Source organism: Folsomia candida, unplaced genomic scaffold (genome assembly GCF_002217175.1).
Source record: "Folsomia candida strain VU population unplaced genomic scaffold, ASM221717v1 Fcan01_Sc006, whole genome shotgun sequence".
In the NCBI taxonomy this organism is placed as follows: Eukaryota; Metazoa; Arthropoda; class Collembola; order Entomobryomorpha; family Isotomidae; genus Folsomia; species Folsomia candida.
In genome coordinates, this window is record NW_019091198.1 from 7,885,554 (window position 1) to 7,900,077 (window position 14,524).

A 14,524-nucleotide genomic window follows, 5' to 3' on the forward strand; every position below is an offset into this window, starting at 1 on the left:
TTATTATCCTGACGACCATAATTTATTATTATAATTTAACAAGCATGTGCATATATGTAAAACTTTGTGTATATAAATTATGAGAATAATTTAGCTGTAGTTGTTCGTTCTTTTAAAGAAAAGCCTGAAGTCCGAATATTTGACTCCAGACAGCTCTTCTTGCTTTTTATTCCTCTTATTTCGAAGTGCTGGGGGTTCAGTAAGTAAATACGAGTAGTCATGATCCTCCTCTTCCTCCTCCTCCTCCTCTTCCTCTTCGTCCTCCTCGTCAGATTCGACATCGTCGGTATCCTGCTGAGGTGCATTTTCCCGACTCCCATCTTCCTGACTTTCGTCGTCCTCAATTTGTGGTCCTTGGCCTCCTTCGTCACTTTGTCCATCTTCATCCGAGCTTTCTTCATCCTTTGCTGCTGTTGAGTTGGCAGGATTCTGGAATTGTGGATTGGCAAAAGCATTGAAAGTATCCAGAGGAGAAACCGTTGGCTTGTTTGGATCTAAAATGAGAGGTTCCACCGGGAAGGGTAGAGGTCCTGGGTGCCGAATCTGTGGTACTGGAGGTTTGGCATCAGTCTTCTTCGTATTCGCAGTTATAGGGGTGACCTTCGGAAGAATGGGGAATGGAAACACGGGAGGGAATGGTTCTCCCGGATTGATAACCATAGGACCGGGACGTTGAATTTGGACCGGATGTTTTCCAACTTTTTGTTTTTTCCCTGCTGGAGGAAGTGGTGGAATCGGATATCCCGGAATACGTCCTGGGAATTGGAAGTTGGCATGATTAGGCTGGTACGGAATTGCAGAAAATGCATCATCTTGTGGCTCAAATGCCAAGGTATCGTCAGGTCGAAGAGGTTTCTTTTTCAACTCATCCTTGCTTGGGAAGTACGGCTTGACTTTGATGCTTCGGAAAATCCACTCCTGATTTGGTGACCAGGACACGCACTCATGTTCCTCCACTTTCCCAGAGTCTCTAATAGATTCATAAAGAATTCATGGGTGTAAATTTTGTTGTCCGTCTTAACCCCGTGCACATGAATGTATGGTCACTTACGACTTGTACAGGCATCTATTGTTCCATTCATTCTTGATTAGATATCTGCCCCGGTAGACGCTTTCAATTTTCCAAACTCGGCGAACGGAATGTGCGCTGGTGGAAATGCTCATATCAAACGTCAAAGGGTTAAGTTTTTGATGCACTCGGGGAATGATTTCGTAATCGGCGAGAGACACCTTTTCAAGTTGAAATTGTTGACCTTTAGAAATGAATGGTTTGAAGGCATGGGCTTTCACGACGGGCGTGTTGTTCTTCGTTTCGACAGTGAGAACCTGCAGTTTTTATTATTTCATGTGCAATTTGATATAGAAATGATTGACTCAATCAAGAAAAAGTCAGATATTGTTCAACTCACAGACCCATCAGCTCCATTTTGAATGTAATACCTTCCAGTGGGCACTGTATGAAAATATCATTTTTTTTACACATTTGTTTGTTAAAATGAGACGAATTTTAGTGTCGGTAAATAACTCTATGAAAAACCTTTAGGTCCACACGGACTGGCAGAGCTGATGATTTTGTTGAAGCTCAAAGCTTCCAAATTATCCTGAAATGTTCCATGGTATGGCTGAAGAGCTACGAATTTGCCTCGACAGTAGGGGAGGTCATAAAATTTGATGCAACTGCCATGAGTGTCCACCGAAACTGCCTGGTTCTCCCAGTTTAACGGCACATTTGTACAACCCTTCTCGCTTATTTCCAGTTTAAAAAATTCACCTGGATATTATGTAAATAATTTGCAAAAAAGACAGAGTTATACACATGTAGAAACATGCGAACAATAGAAATTAAAGAAGATAAGAGGCTTACCAAATTTGTCCTTATTTAAGTACAAATCAGCTTCCATCCCCAACGCCAAACTCAACACGGAAACCACCACTACACAAATTATGCAGCAGCCGAACTGTCTCATTTTTGTTCCCATGTGCTCCTCAACACTTTCTCTTTCGGAACGGGTGAACCAAGCACTGCAGCCTGGTCAAATTTTATAATGTGCTTTCACTGGGAACAAGCAGTGGAAAACAGGACACCAATTCACAATAATTTTTTGGCCTTGCTCCTTTAGCAAGTACTACATAAACGGCAACGTTTGTGGGTGAATAGTACACTGGCAGACGAACGAATTAAGCAAGGCACGATCATGACGACGCATGAGACATAGTTTCAAAAGCCGGTTTTGAAGAGAAATCGAAAGCATAACTCGTTTTTTAGAATAATGAAGGTTATGTTTGAGGTGGCGAAATTTGGGGCGTCGTTTTGAGTTGACCTTCCCCTAAAAATTTATTTTTCGTTGGTGAGGATGTTGAGGCATGCCTATGTCCGACTACATTTCAGTAGTATCGTCATTTTCCTTTCAAAATAATGCAACAACTCTGTAACAATGTTTGATTTAAAAAACTTATAATGTAGATTTAAGCTATGCATAACCTGACTTAATGTTAATGCTCAACTAATTTGTCAACATCATGTGCAAGAGAATTCTCTCGAATCGGAATGTACGTGTGTAATGTATGAAATACTTGAATAGAAAACCATTCTTGGGCCGTCTCTAGCATAAAATGGGCGCAGGGCAATCCCTTTTTAGCATTATATGCAATGCAGTTGCTCATTCGTGCCATATATTGTAATGCAAATATCAGTTTTGCAGCAGGGATTGCATTTTAAAACGTGTTTATTTCTGTTCATTTAAGGGTTCACATCAATGTATGTACATGTACATGAAATCTTAGTTAAATAAATATGTGATAACGATAACAATCCATATAAATAACGGCGATATAGAATTTCTACAGGTTGATTTGATACATACGTAAATGACTCAACGACAAGAATCGAAACAGTTGAATATTACATCAAAGGGCGAAAAATTCGTTTCTAGTCCTATTTCTATGTATATTTTATATATGTTTTTAGCCACTATATGCTTGTTGCCAGCTTTCTAAAAGTCGCCCAGACTTCTAATTCTAATACTACTTCAAAGTGTAAGTTAATACTCCTGAAAATCCTTAAAATATATGTATGTACATAATATCTACGTAGTAGACATAGCATATAAGTAGCTGTTCATATTGATTACATAATTTCGACGCGATTTTACATGATAATAATGTCTGTACGACCATTTACTTCCACACAACGACTTTTTACATTATAAAAGTACAATAATAAATTAAGATTGTTAGACGAATGTTGGATTCGTTATTCCGCATGTATTAAAGTTCAATGAAAAATAAGATTGTACTTTTTTAATAAATTTTTTCTCTGGTCCCTTTCAAATATAGTTTTTTGGATTTGGATATAGTGCACCGGAAATGAAAGAAATGAAAAGCATGAGTAATTCTTATGAATAATTTCGTCAAATTCGAATCAGCTCTCTCGCCAGTCCATATTATCAGCTTACAGTTCCCTGTACAGTACGGTCAAATAAGGCAGACATTACCCTCTCCAATCTGTAAATATCTACTTAATCAACAGTCACTACAAAATTATAGTTTCAAATTCGTCAGAATAGTGTTCCCTTAAAGTGAGGAATTATAGCGCATATTTACATAAATGTTGCAGACCGATTTTCAAAATACTGGAATGCATGTGCACCTGTTAGCGGGTACATACATTCATAAATTGGTTACAATTTGGACATTACACACATAGAATATTACCACTATTGCTATTACTAAACTGCTAATATTTCTGCTAATCATCTACATTTCTAAGCATTGAATGGTGTATAGAGCCGACCAAATTTATTGTCGGGGATACATCATATCATACACAGGTAGCATATTAAGTATGTATATTTAGTACCTTATATTACGATTGTACTCGCAATTACACCTAAAATTATGATGATGATATTCTATTATAACATTTGCAATCTTGTTGTTCTCAATGGGAATGCTTACTTGGTCATTTCCGAAGAAAATGTTCACCTTTTTTGCATCCTGCACGATACATAACCTTAATTTCATACATAATTCATTCATTTCCGAAGAGGATGCCACATGGCGACTGGCTTCCGGAGAGATGCCAACATGGTATTCCAATGGTTCAGAGCTGACCCTGAGGCGGACGAGCCCACGATGATGTGACCCATGGAATTCGCCCTGCCATCGGCTTCCCTCGTGTCTGCTACAGTGATTCGAAGTTGGATTGTCTAAACAGGTGGAGAACACACAAAGGAAAATGTATGCAAATTTGAAGAACTCATGAAAGAGAAGGAGCGAATCAATTGCTTCATTTCATTCACAAACGATTCTTTTTACAAAATACTTTCTTTCTTTGTGCCTTTCTTGGAATACAAATACTCGAATAGTTTTTTGAATAAAGTGAGCGATTTCATTTTTTTTGTACCTGCAATGCATGAGCAGGAACGCTGAAGATCATGGCTTCATTAAAAATTGGATTTTTTTCTCCTCGCTTTGTCGAACTTTTCTTTTTGCTGACTTTCTTCCCCTTCTGGAGCAGGTAGACCTTGAAATGATAATGACACGGAACATTTTTTCATTATCCAACATGATTTAGTTTTCGAGGTGTCTTTTTATAGACAAGGAGAAGGAGGCGGAGAGGGAAAAAAGTGATATGACAATGGACCTTTTGTCATCCTTGTTGTTAATGAAGCCAAATAATGTGTGTCTTTTTACCTTCACAAATGGGTCGCCTGTCTCCCTGTCATGGGGAAACTTCAAATTTCGGGCTTTCACTATCACCACCGTCAACCTTTCTGCAGTCGGCAAGTAGGCGAGAGAAAACATGATTTCGCCAGATTCTCCGCCCCGCTAAGAAATACACAAGAAACATATTTTTAAGATAAAAAATGGATGATTTATTATCCACAAAATTCCTCATCATAAAGTTTCAACAAGTCATTTTGTAAATAGCTCTAATATATCAGAAATTGATGGGGATCATAAATAAGCACACGTATAGTCATGCACATACGTAATCAGTCCCACATTTATGTATGCATCCAACCATAAACCGACCAGTTTAAGTATATCTGGTCGTCTTATCTGGAGGAATAAGCATCAAGTCTCAACATTGCATCATCATGTAATCCAAGTAGCTTGTGATCAAAATCTAAAATTGCGAAGGCAGCAAATCTCTCATGATTTATCATCCTTCAATTCGACTGGGAACAGGCATTGGAACCCATTCAGCATACATACGCAGCAGTCCTTGTTCCTTGTGCAATTCCAGTGAAATGAAATATAAATTGAAGAACTGATTGGAGTTTATGGTTGGACGCGGAATACATAAGTAATTGATTTGAATGTGTGGGTATGTTTCTCAGATTGGAATCGAGGGCTGGAGGTGGGGTGGGTTTGGTTACGTATTTCGACATCCACATTATTATCTGCACGGCCGAGTTGGCAGATCATCATATGCTAATAAATTAACGCTTTGATTGGATGCAACAGGATAGTTCGCTCGCCCACTCACTTATTTAGTCTCTGGAGAAATTAACCGAGTGCCATTCACGGGCACAGCGAAACGACAAGTGAGACGACGACGAATTCAATGAGATTGCGGTAATATATACGTTCTGCTTGGTGTAGCCGTGTTTACTTACCTGGCCAGTGTCGGTGAGTTGCAGCCATGTCGTAATCGGCTGATAAATATCCAAATCTCCCAGTTTGACTTCAGTCTCCCCCACCAAAGTGTTGGAGAATTTATCCGTGGCAAACAGGTAAAAAACTAGCGTTCGGAGGGGAAGCTCCATCGTCTCCACGCCAAACATGAACTTTTCTCGGTAAACGGGATTCAGAGATTTTCTGTAGACCTGTAGTAATACCATTATCGTCATTGTCATCGTCTTTGGCATATCAACATGACCACTTACGTACGTACGTACTTTTAGTACTGTTGGTTGGCCACTATTGTACTCAACCCTTTCTTTATCCGACTCAGACAACAATACTTTGGGCATATGTGGTTGTTTGCATGTGAAATGCAGTACGTGGCGAAATTGAGCAATTTGGTTAAAAGAAAAAGAAATTCCTCTGCACTAGATCATGTCAAACATGGTTTTAAGCTTTCTCAACCTCAATCTCTCGAAAGAATCTTTGCATATTGACTACTGACTTTAACAGCAGTTATGTGTGCAACCAAAAACGAGAAAAAATCTATTCTTTAGGGAAAATACGACTGCTTGAGAGTAATATTTCAAGTTGGAATAATTTTCGACATCCTGCATAAATACTTTTTTGACGATGTTGCATATAAATTCATGCTCGAACTGACTGTTGCTCTGTCCAATTTCACACCCATTTTGAGTTGGAAACATTGCGTATGTGGGATAGAGGAATGTATGTGATGTTATTTCTTAGTTATTTCTTACTGAGTCGGTAGGGTCAAGCAGTGCAGTCAACAAAGTGATATATGTACGAGTACGACTTTTATTGATCACACGATACGACGATATAATTGTTGGTAAAGTCTCTCCCTCATACTTACTCGAGTCTGCATGTTATGTGTTTTATCAGGTAAGAGGTAGACACGAACATAAGTATCAAAGGCCAGCGAATTGGGATCCGGTCCAACCAACTCCTTCGCCTCCATCACATTCACCAGCAAATCCGCCGTCTCACTGAAACAGAGAAACGCAATCATAAGTAATGCCCTTAGTGATTTACTCAAATAACGCAACTCTTCCGTGGGAATGTGGATATTATTGGACTTTCTCCTCTATTGCCCCTGGGGAACTGGTGTTTTTCTACCGGTCTTAATACGTTACTCGTGTGCTCTTCTGAGGAGAGAGCAACGGGTAACTTTCACTCACGGCATGCAATCTCCACATCTTGACTCGAGCCAATAAATAAACTCTGCTTAATCGCCCCTGCCACGTCGTGTAGTGCGAGAAGGCCAAAGTCCAAGAAAATCTTTTCTCACAACAAAAGTCCTAAAGACTCGCTGCTTATCGTCCAACACGCTTTCACTCTTTTCCCAGAAGAAACTAATGACGTAAATTGAGAGAACCTGTTACGCTCGGGATTCTTCCTGGCAAAAGTGGTACGCTATATTCGCATTTGTATGTATATCCGTTCATTCATTAGCTTCATCGCCTTGTTCGGAGCAAAATGAAGACTGTTAATTGTACGGCTTCCTTGATGTTTCGTAGCCGAGTTACCAAGTTGTCAAGGAGGACAGATGTCCAATTATTATCAGGTCTAATTGTTCTGGTGGAAAAGGGGAGCGAAATTTTTCTAGGATGAATTTTCTCTGCCATCTTGCTCAAACGAATTCACCGAAGAAACCTTTTGACTGTCAGAGTGTATGTATTTATATGAAAAAAAATGAACCGACGACGGATGGACGGACTGACGACTACTTATTATTAGGAATGCCTGACTGAACCCGTATTTGAATGATGAAGGAACATTACTATTCTTTCATTGAAGGAAAAAAAGATATGATTTGGCCAGTCGACCGTCATCATCATCCTGTTGAAAGGATTCTCTCGCAATCTTCCTTTTCACTCTCCAAGCAAAGGAGAGGAGAGAGAATTATTCGATGATTTGATTTACCATTCATCAAACTTACGTGAGAGATGTAGGGCTAAAATTATAATTTATGTCCTTCATCGATGCACAATTCTTCAAAAAGATCATTTCCTTGGCATTATACACGCTCGTTCATGTGTCATGTACCTAATAATCCATTGTCAAATGGGAGCATAAAGGTCGCTGTTATGCTAAATATACTACAATTATTGTGTGCATTATGTATGAATGGGCAACGTATGAAGGGGTCGAGTATTTACTTTTGTAGAACTTTGGTCCCTAAAGATTTCACCAAGTGCTTTTCTCAACCCGGTAGCAGGACTAAATATTTATGTAAAAATGAGCGTCCCAGGACTACGCGTCAGGCTTGAGCCACACCGGTGTCAATCGACCACAAATATTTTACTAAACTTTTTTCAACTTCAAACTTGCTGCAAGTAGTGGAAGACTTGAAGCCAAAGACACGATAGCCTGGGGACCCTCAAGAGTATGCAGAAGAAGAAGAAGAAGAATGAATCAGGGAGCGAAGAGTTAAGCCCTTCTGTTGCTTTGCTCCTGATCTGCCTGCACACGTGTTGTTTAAAAAAGCACAATGCATGAATAGAGCCAAATGTATTGTGTGCGCTTCTTTCACTTTCTTCTACTTTCTCCTCCATCACTTTCTCTCCTTTTCCGTCCGTAGTGAGTGAGTGGTGGTATGCGCTGGATTTTACAGTGCTTGCCCAAGCCAGAAGTAGTGGATGTGATGATGAATGGGGTTCACTCAGGAGTGAACATCATGGAATATGGAAAGAAAATAGGAGAGACTTGAATGAACGATAGTGTTATATATGCGTCTTTTGAGGTGGACTTTGTATAGTATTTGGTGGAATATGTAATTTGACCAGGGTGCATTTACGATATTTCGGTCAATAGATCTACACACCCACACACTTTTGAATTTTGTATGATTTTTAAATCCGTGCATGTAAAAAGAAGGAGAAAATATAAGATTTTCTCTTTCTTTCTCTCTCATAAAGTGCTGTCCATTCTTATTCTGTTTCTACACATCTTCTCTCGAAAAGTCGCATTGGACACAAGTCTGCCATGAAAAGAGAGGAAAAGCAGTTTAGTTTTTTGTGCGTCTGGTTTTACAGCAGCAGCAGTCCGGATGGAGCCGATATATGTATGCAGAGATATAAACTTGGCTTTCATCTCGTATTGCATTTCCTTCCCTCGTGCATGAGCTCCGACATCAGAGGAACAGCACGAGTGACTTGAACTATTGTATTATTCATGAATTTTGAAAGCACTCTTTTTGAATCGATTCAAATTTCAATAATGTGCCGCACTGCAAACCAGATAAACTTAAACGTCCGCAAAGGTTATCAATTCAACTTGAAAATGGCAGCAACACTCGAGTGTGATTCATTTGATGGATTGAGCTGTTGAGCTCGTCCGGTTACACGAACGTATGATGACGAATACAGCAAACAGCAGAGCCTATGACTCGTCCATGCATGCACCTCGGGAGGGCTTCGAAGTTATAAATTGTAGGAAAAAATAAAAACAAGAACTCTTTTTTGCGATCCGTTCTTTAAAAAGCGCGATCTGCATATTAAGAAAGTTCTTGCATTACAAACTACGCAGCTCACCCCCTCTTAATAAATTTCCCCTAAATCAGAAACAGGAACAAGACGAAGGCTTCTTCAAGAAGCGATTTCTTCCTACTTTTCTGGACGAATCTCTGTGAAAATATTTTACGAGCGTAGCAAAATCAGAGTCGTGTTGAGAAATGCACACCAGCCATGAACAGATGGAGAAAGTACGGCGAGAGTGAAATGGTAAACAATGAGTCAAGTCAATTTATCCAAGCTGTCCAACCCAGTTACTGGGTAAGCATATGCCAGCATAGATCTCGGCAGTATCACATCCACACCATCATATCCACACCATTAGAGCAAATGTTATTTATTTCTTGGTTCGTACTCGTACGTACGTAACTCGTAGTGAAAGTCAAGTCGGCGAGCTGGGCATTTGGAAATTGATGAAGAACCACTTGTAATATATAGTTCGAGATGATGGCGCCTCTTACTTTGCCAACATAAGTATATACATTTCTTCTTGCCGTACACATTTTATTTTTTTGTGCCTTCCTACATAATGAATTGGAGCGAGAAGGCAATAAAATCTAATCAAACAATATTTCACTCGTGGTGCTTGGTGGGACTTTCTCTCCGCTTGGGTTTTGATGGATGTATTCGTAAATGAGAGGGAAAAAGAGACAAACTTTGTGGTGGGAACGTATTAAGCAAACTAATTAACAATTTAGCATTGATGGTTGAATTACAAAGCTGTCAAGAACAATTTGTACTTATTTTTGGCATACTGTTGAGCTCTAGATTCAATTAATTTGGATTGAGGTCTCACACAGAAAGGAGCTCTTGGTCTCCTTTGCAAAAGAGGTTGCAACAATTCGAGTGGGATCTGCTGCTGATTTATTTTCTGAGTGGTTATATTCTTCCCGTAATAAGAATAATACCTACTGATTCCTTTGTCCTAGATGTGAAGATACATTAAGTGTGCATAACAAGGAGAAGACTTCCCTATCACTTAATATACGTATATTATGTGGATTAGTCACTGCCTTAAAGTACCTTTGATACCAAGTGAAGGAATTTTGGGAGAAGAAATGCAAAATTTCACAAGTCTGTACATATGTAAGTCTTGTGTGATACCGGATTTTGCATACGGTGTGTGCCCACGAGCTGAATATTCAAAGGATTTTGACGGCAAAGTTTTGAGAACGGTGAGAGTAATTGTTTTCTTCAAGGTTGTTGTTCATATTTTGGCGTTGGCGTTTGTTGGTTGGTGCCCACATTTTCCGTGAAATATTGAAGTTTCAGCTCAACGAAGCGATTCATTTCTCATGTGTTTCACTGAGCTCGAGAGATAAAAGGGTTGAAAATCAAATTACAACTCTACCAGCTTTGAACCCAGGGTAGTGATATGCGATACTTAGCTTTGCAGAAGCCAGTTCCCAAGAAGAACACGGCATCACCAACCACCATAATTTCCTACAAGGAAGGTTTCCTTCATTCTATTTTCTAATTTGCCGTCTTAACATTTCCCCGTAACCAACTTTTCTTCTTCGTATTCCTCCAGTGTGCCGTTATTCCCGTTGTATTTAGTCAGTCGTCGTCAGGAAGGTAGTGAAATCACATGTGCATGAATACCCAGTGTGTACACATGTAAGCATGTAATGTATACCTTCACCCCCGAAAGATCAAACGTAGGCGAAGTCTGAACAATTGGACATCATCATCATCGCTCAACTCATTATTATTCTAAATTAAGCTTCATGTGTCCGTCTATTATGAACAAGGGACGACTTTTTGGATGAAATATTCTAGAAATAATAAGCATGAGACCGTTTTGCTCACCAGTCATACTCGAGACCAACGCAGAGATAGCCGGTGGGATGAGGGGGGTCGAAATCGCTCATCGTCATTGATGTATCTGAAGATACCGAGTCACAGGACATGGCCCTCTGCAGAGATGGAAGGCTCCCGTCCGGGCTTCCCATCAGATCCTCGGACCCCACACTGTCCGTGGAGGACTGTTGCCTCAAGGAGAAGGATCGCGTGTTCCGAAACGGGGGACCGGACATCAGAGGAAGTTGTTGTCCACTGCCCGGACTGCTGTAGCTGTGAGCTCTCTCCCCCAAAATTGGTCTGTTAACAAGCGTCGCTGGTGGTATTGCTGATCCTCCACCACCGCCTCCATTACTGCCTCCACACGTTATTCCATTACTTGAAGAGAAGCCTCTTTCTCCACCGCCCTGTGGATTTCTGCTATGCATTTCCATCGACCCATCTGACACAACTCCGGTGGGATTGATTTCAGTGGGAATGAAGTTTGTTTTTCCTTCATGTGAACCCGGCAGGTCTTGTGCGGAAGATCCACTGGTAGAATTTGCATGGGAGATTTTCGTGTTATCTTTACTCTCCACTTCTCCTACTTTGCTGCTGCTAGAAGAACTTGACGTCTCAGTCTCAGCATTGTTTAACTTATCCAACTCGTGACTTTTGGTTGTGGTTTTGGAGGACTGGTAGTTGTAGCTGCTTTTGCCAGCGAGACCTGTGCCAGAAGAAGAAGTTTGACGACTTTCTCCTGTTTTTTCTCCAACCCCATTACTCCCTTTCCGTCTCTCGCCACATCCTAGAGTGGAAAAGTCCTCGTCCATCATCAAACTTTTAGTGGCGTCTTCCATCCGCTCGTTTTCTAGCCTGATCTCCTCCCTCATTGTCTCCAAAATCCATTTGTTGCATGTTATTTCATCGCACAGGTTGAGGACGGGAGCTCGGAAATTTTTTATGTGATACGGCTGCGGCTGCTGCTGCTGCTCCATCGTTTTCTTTTTGGTTGACTCTTCAAGGAAGGAGAACGTGTCTGCCCCATGTGGAGGAGGTGGTGGTGGTGATGGTTCGTTAAGCAGAGCCAACTCATCAGCCTCTCTGAGTGGGGGGACGGGAGAGCGGTGGTGGGGGGATCGGTACCGGTCACTCCCGTTGGGGTCCAATATCTTGGGAATGTATGGTTTCGACACGGGGTAATGTGAGTCGAGGTTGTGGTGCAGCTTCTTGCTTGGATTCATCCTGTCCTCCGCATTGTTCTGAATATGCTGAAGCGTAAGTTCCATTTTTCTCTGTCGGTCTCGAATTCGTGTCGGGCTGGTTCCAGTGCTGTGATGCAGCGATGTGATCTCAGGTTTGCAGTTGGCCACGGTCGGTTCCAAAACATTAGCGGAATTACTGGTAATAGTTGTTGTGTTGTTGTTGCTGGTGGATATCTTTGTACTCGAGGAGGTGACAGGAACAGCATGACTGTTGCTGCCTCTTCTCAATTCCAAACCTGCACCAGGAGTATTGGAGAAAGTAGTGGTGGTGTTGTTGTGGCTTTGATATGAGGAGGTCGTTTTCTGCTGCTCTTCCTCATTCAACTCTCTGGACACGGACCTCCTCCTGTCGTTGTCACTCTCCACGGAATCAACATTAACGGGGAAAGTGTGTCCGCTGTCTTTCCTCCGTCCGAACGAGTTATCAACCCTGTCAATTATTTTCTCCTCAATTCCTCCACCACCAGCAGAAACGGTGGCTGCTTTCATGAGCTGCGACGACCGTCGTGATGCTGGTTCAATTTCTTCCTGCTGTGGTGGGGCGCCGTCATTCAGTGGAAGTGAATGAGCTGGTGGTGATGAGAACAAAATTTCTCCCATGCTCAACCCCTTCCGAGCAGTGTTGGCTGGTGCTGGGACTGGCGGGGTTCGAAAAGAGGAAGAAACTGTTGATTCAACGCTGTCCACGCTGTGTGACGTAGAGTGCAAACGGCCGTTATCACCAAATTGGCGTTGAATCCCACCATTCCCCATTCTGCTGCTGCTTCCAGTGCCATTGTTACCACCAGAATTTTGGAAAGGTTGTTGCTGCTGGAAGGAATGCAACTTTTGCGCCAAGAATTGAGTAGATGCTTGGATGAGGGGGAGGAACGGGTTGTTGTTGGAAAAGGAGGAGGAACTGGAGGATGGTTGACTGCTACCCCCACCACCTCCACCACCACCGGCGTGTGGGGTGGAGGAGGCAGAAGATCCGTTTCCGTAGATCGGAATGGTGATGGCCGAATGGGGCGAATTGGGGGCAGTGGTGAATACTGAGTCGTCGAAGGAAATTTGGCCTGGTCCACCCACAAACGGCGGAGTGGGAGCAGGTCGAAGAGGTTGAGGTGGAATACTACCGCTTCCACTACCTCCTGCTGCTCGAGTGAGGGAAGAACTGCTCGCTTGACGAAGAAGGGTATAGTCGTAGTCGGTCTTGTCAAAGTGACGAAAACTTCCTCTCCCGGAGAGGGCAAACTCGGAGGAGTCTGACGACGGAATCTACAATTTGAAATTAACAATATTTTCAATTTAAACCTCAATTGGGGCATGTTTTTCAAGCAGAAATGTTATTTTATCTCAAATTACAGCTTAAAAATAGAGTTTGAACTACGCACCAAGTCGAAAAAATGCTCACTCTACGTAATGATAATGATTACCACTAGCTACATAATACATTCGTACTACATATTCAGGTAAGTGTATAACGCTGCGTTTTCCTTGTGGGGTGTCTTAATAAGAAAATGGCGCAACCAACAGCATTACTTTCGCTCGTGTACGTGCATGCAGCATTACTTAATGATAATCCGTATAAATAATTTGAAACAGTTATACATACGAACGAACGACTACTACTTCAACGACAACGAGGTCAATCAATTGAGAATTATTACACCATGCGCAGTGCAGTGCATGCCATGCATTCCATGCAAAGGGAGAGGTGACATTAGCAAAGTGCGAATTCATAGCCATAAAATTGCATTCCACTCAATTCCGAACCAACAAACCACAGCATTTCATTCTCTCTCTTGGAAGCACAAGTTTGCATGACATGCTCCTATTACCTCCGCCAAGCTTTCGGAATGAATGATCATTTCTTTATGTAATTCGAGTTTCAGGCAGGCCCTCGCATTATAATATGGTCCGTGTTTAAGTGCACATATTAGTTTTCCCTTGTTCTAACACTCCCTGGTATGCGAGTAGTATCGCATATATGTACATTGTGACAGTATGTTTATGGCTGCCTGATCATCCATAATAATTATAGTAACCATGTCGTACACCCAGTGTTGTTTTTGCAAAATTCCCTTTGACATTTTCCAGTATGTGGCAATATCAAGATAGGCCGGACAATGAATTTTGGAGCACCTCACCTCATCGACCCTCCACCGAGACCTCATCACATAATAGTCTCACTCACTCTTTGAACTGCTCGCAACAAGAAGTTCAAGACAACGAAATAAACTAATGAGAACTGGTCCCGTGAGGTGGGCCGGAGAGAAAATTAGAAAGTCCGACCTATCCATTTCATTGAGTGAGCAACTTCATTACAGGGCC

The 14,524-nt window shown here is 41.5% G+C and overlaps 2 protein-coding genes across 2 annotated transcripts in view; both read right to left on the minus strand.

Moving 5' to 3' along the window:
• Positions 1 to 3: 3 nt before the first annotated feature.
• Positions 4 to 2,162, minus strand: LOC110851103. Its single transcript, XM_022098740.2, has 5 exons — positions 1,865 to 2,162; positions 1,538 to 1,771; positions 1,410 to 1,453; positions 1,052 to 1,326; positions 4 to 970 (listed from the first exon to the last, which is right to left on the minus strand). Exons 1-5 carry the CDS (start codon positions 1,977 to 1,979, stop codon positions 91 to 93), a joined length of 1,548 nt encoding a protein of 515 aa, XP_021954432.1. The 5' UTR covers positions 1,980 to 2,162; the 3' UTR covers positions 4 to 90.
• Positions 2,163 to 2,708: 546 nt separating this feature from the next.
• Positions 2,709 to 14,524, minus strand: part of LOC118436112 (synaptotagmin-like protein 5) — a 29,844-nt gene continuing 18,028 nt past the window's right edge. The window contains exons 2-7 of the mRNA XM_035853341.1: positions 10,977 to 13,468; positions 6,509 to 6,641; positions 5,625 to 5,834; positions 4,696 to 4,830; positions 4,406 to 4,525; positions 2,709 to 4,208 (exon numbers count right to left, since the gene is read on the minus strand). Of these exons, the coding sequence (XP_035709234.1) occupies positions 4,035 to 4,208; positions 4,406 to 4,525; positions 4,696 to 4,830; positions 5,625 to 5,834; positions 6,509 to 6,641; positions 10,977 to 12,964 (2,760 nt within the window). The 5' untranslated portion in view covers positions 12,965 to 13,468 and the 3' untranslated portion in view covers positions 2,709 to 4,034. The remainder of the gene's footprint in view (positions 4,209 to 4,405; positions 4,526 to 4,695; positions 4,831 to 5,624; positions 5,835 to 6,508; positions 6,642 to 10,976; positions 13,469 to 14,524) is intronic.

Excerpts from the sequence above, each read along its gene's own strand:
- LOC110851103 (XM_022098740.2), bottom strand. The coding sequence starts at position 1,979 with ATGGGAACAAAAATGAGACAGTTCGGCTGCTGCATAATTTGTGTAGTG. Across the intron at positions 1,772-1,864 it reads CTTAAATAAGGACAAATTTG|GTGAATTTTTTAAACTGGAA; the intron begins GTAAGCCTCTTA and ends CATAATATCCAG. Across the intron at positions 1,327-1,409 it reads AAAATGGAGCTGATGGGTCT|GTTCTCACTGTCGAAACGAA; the intron begins GTGAGTTGAACA and ends TAAAAACTGCAG.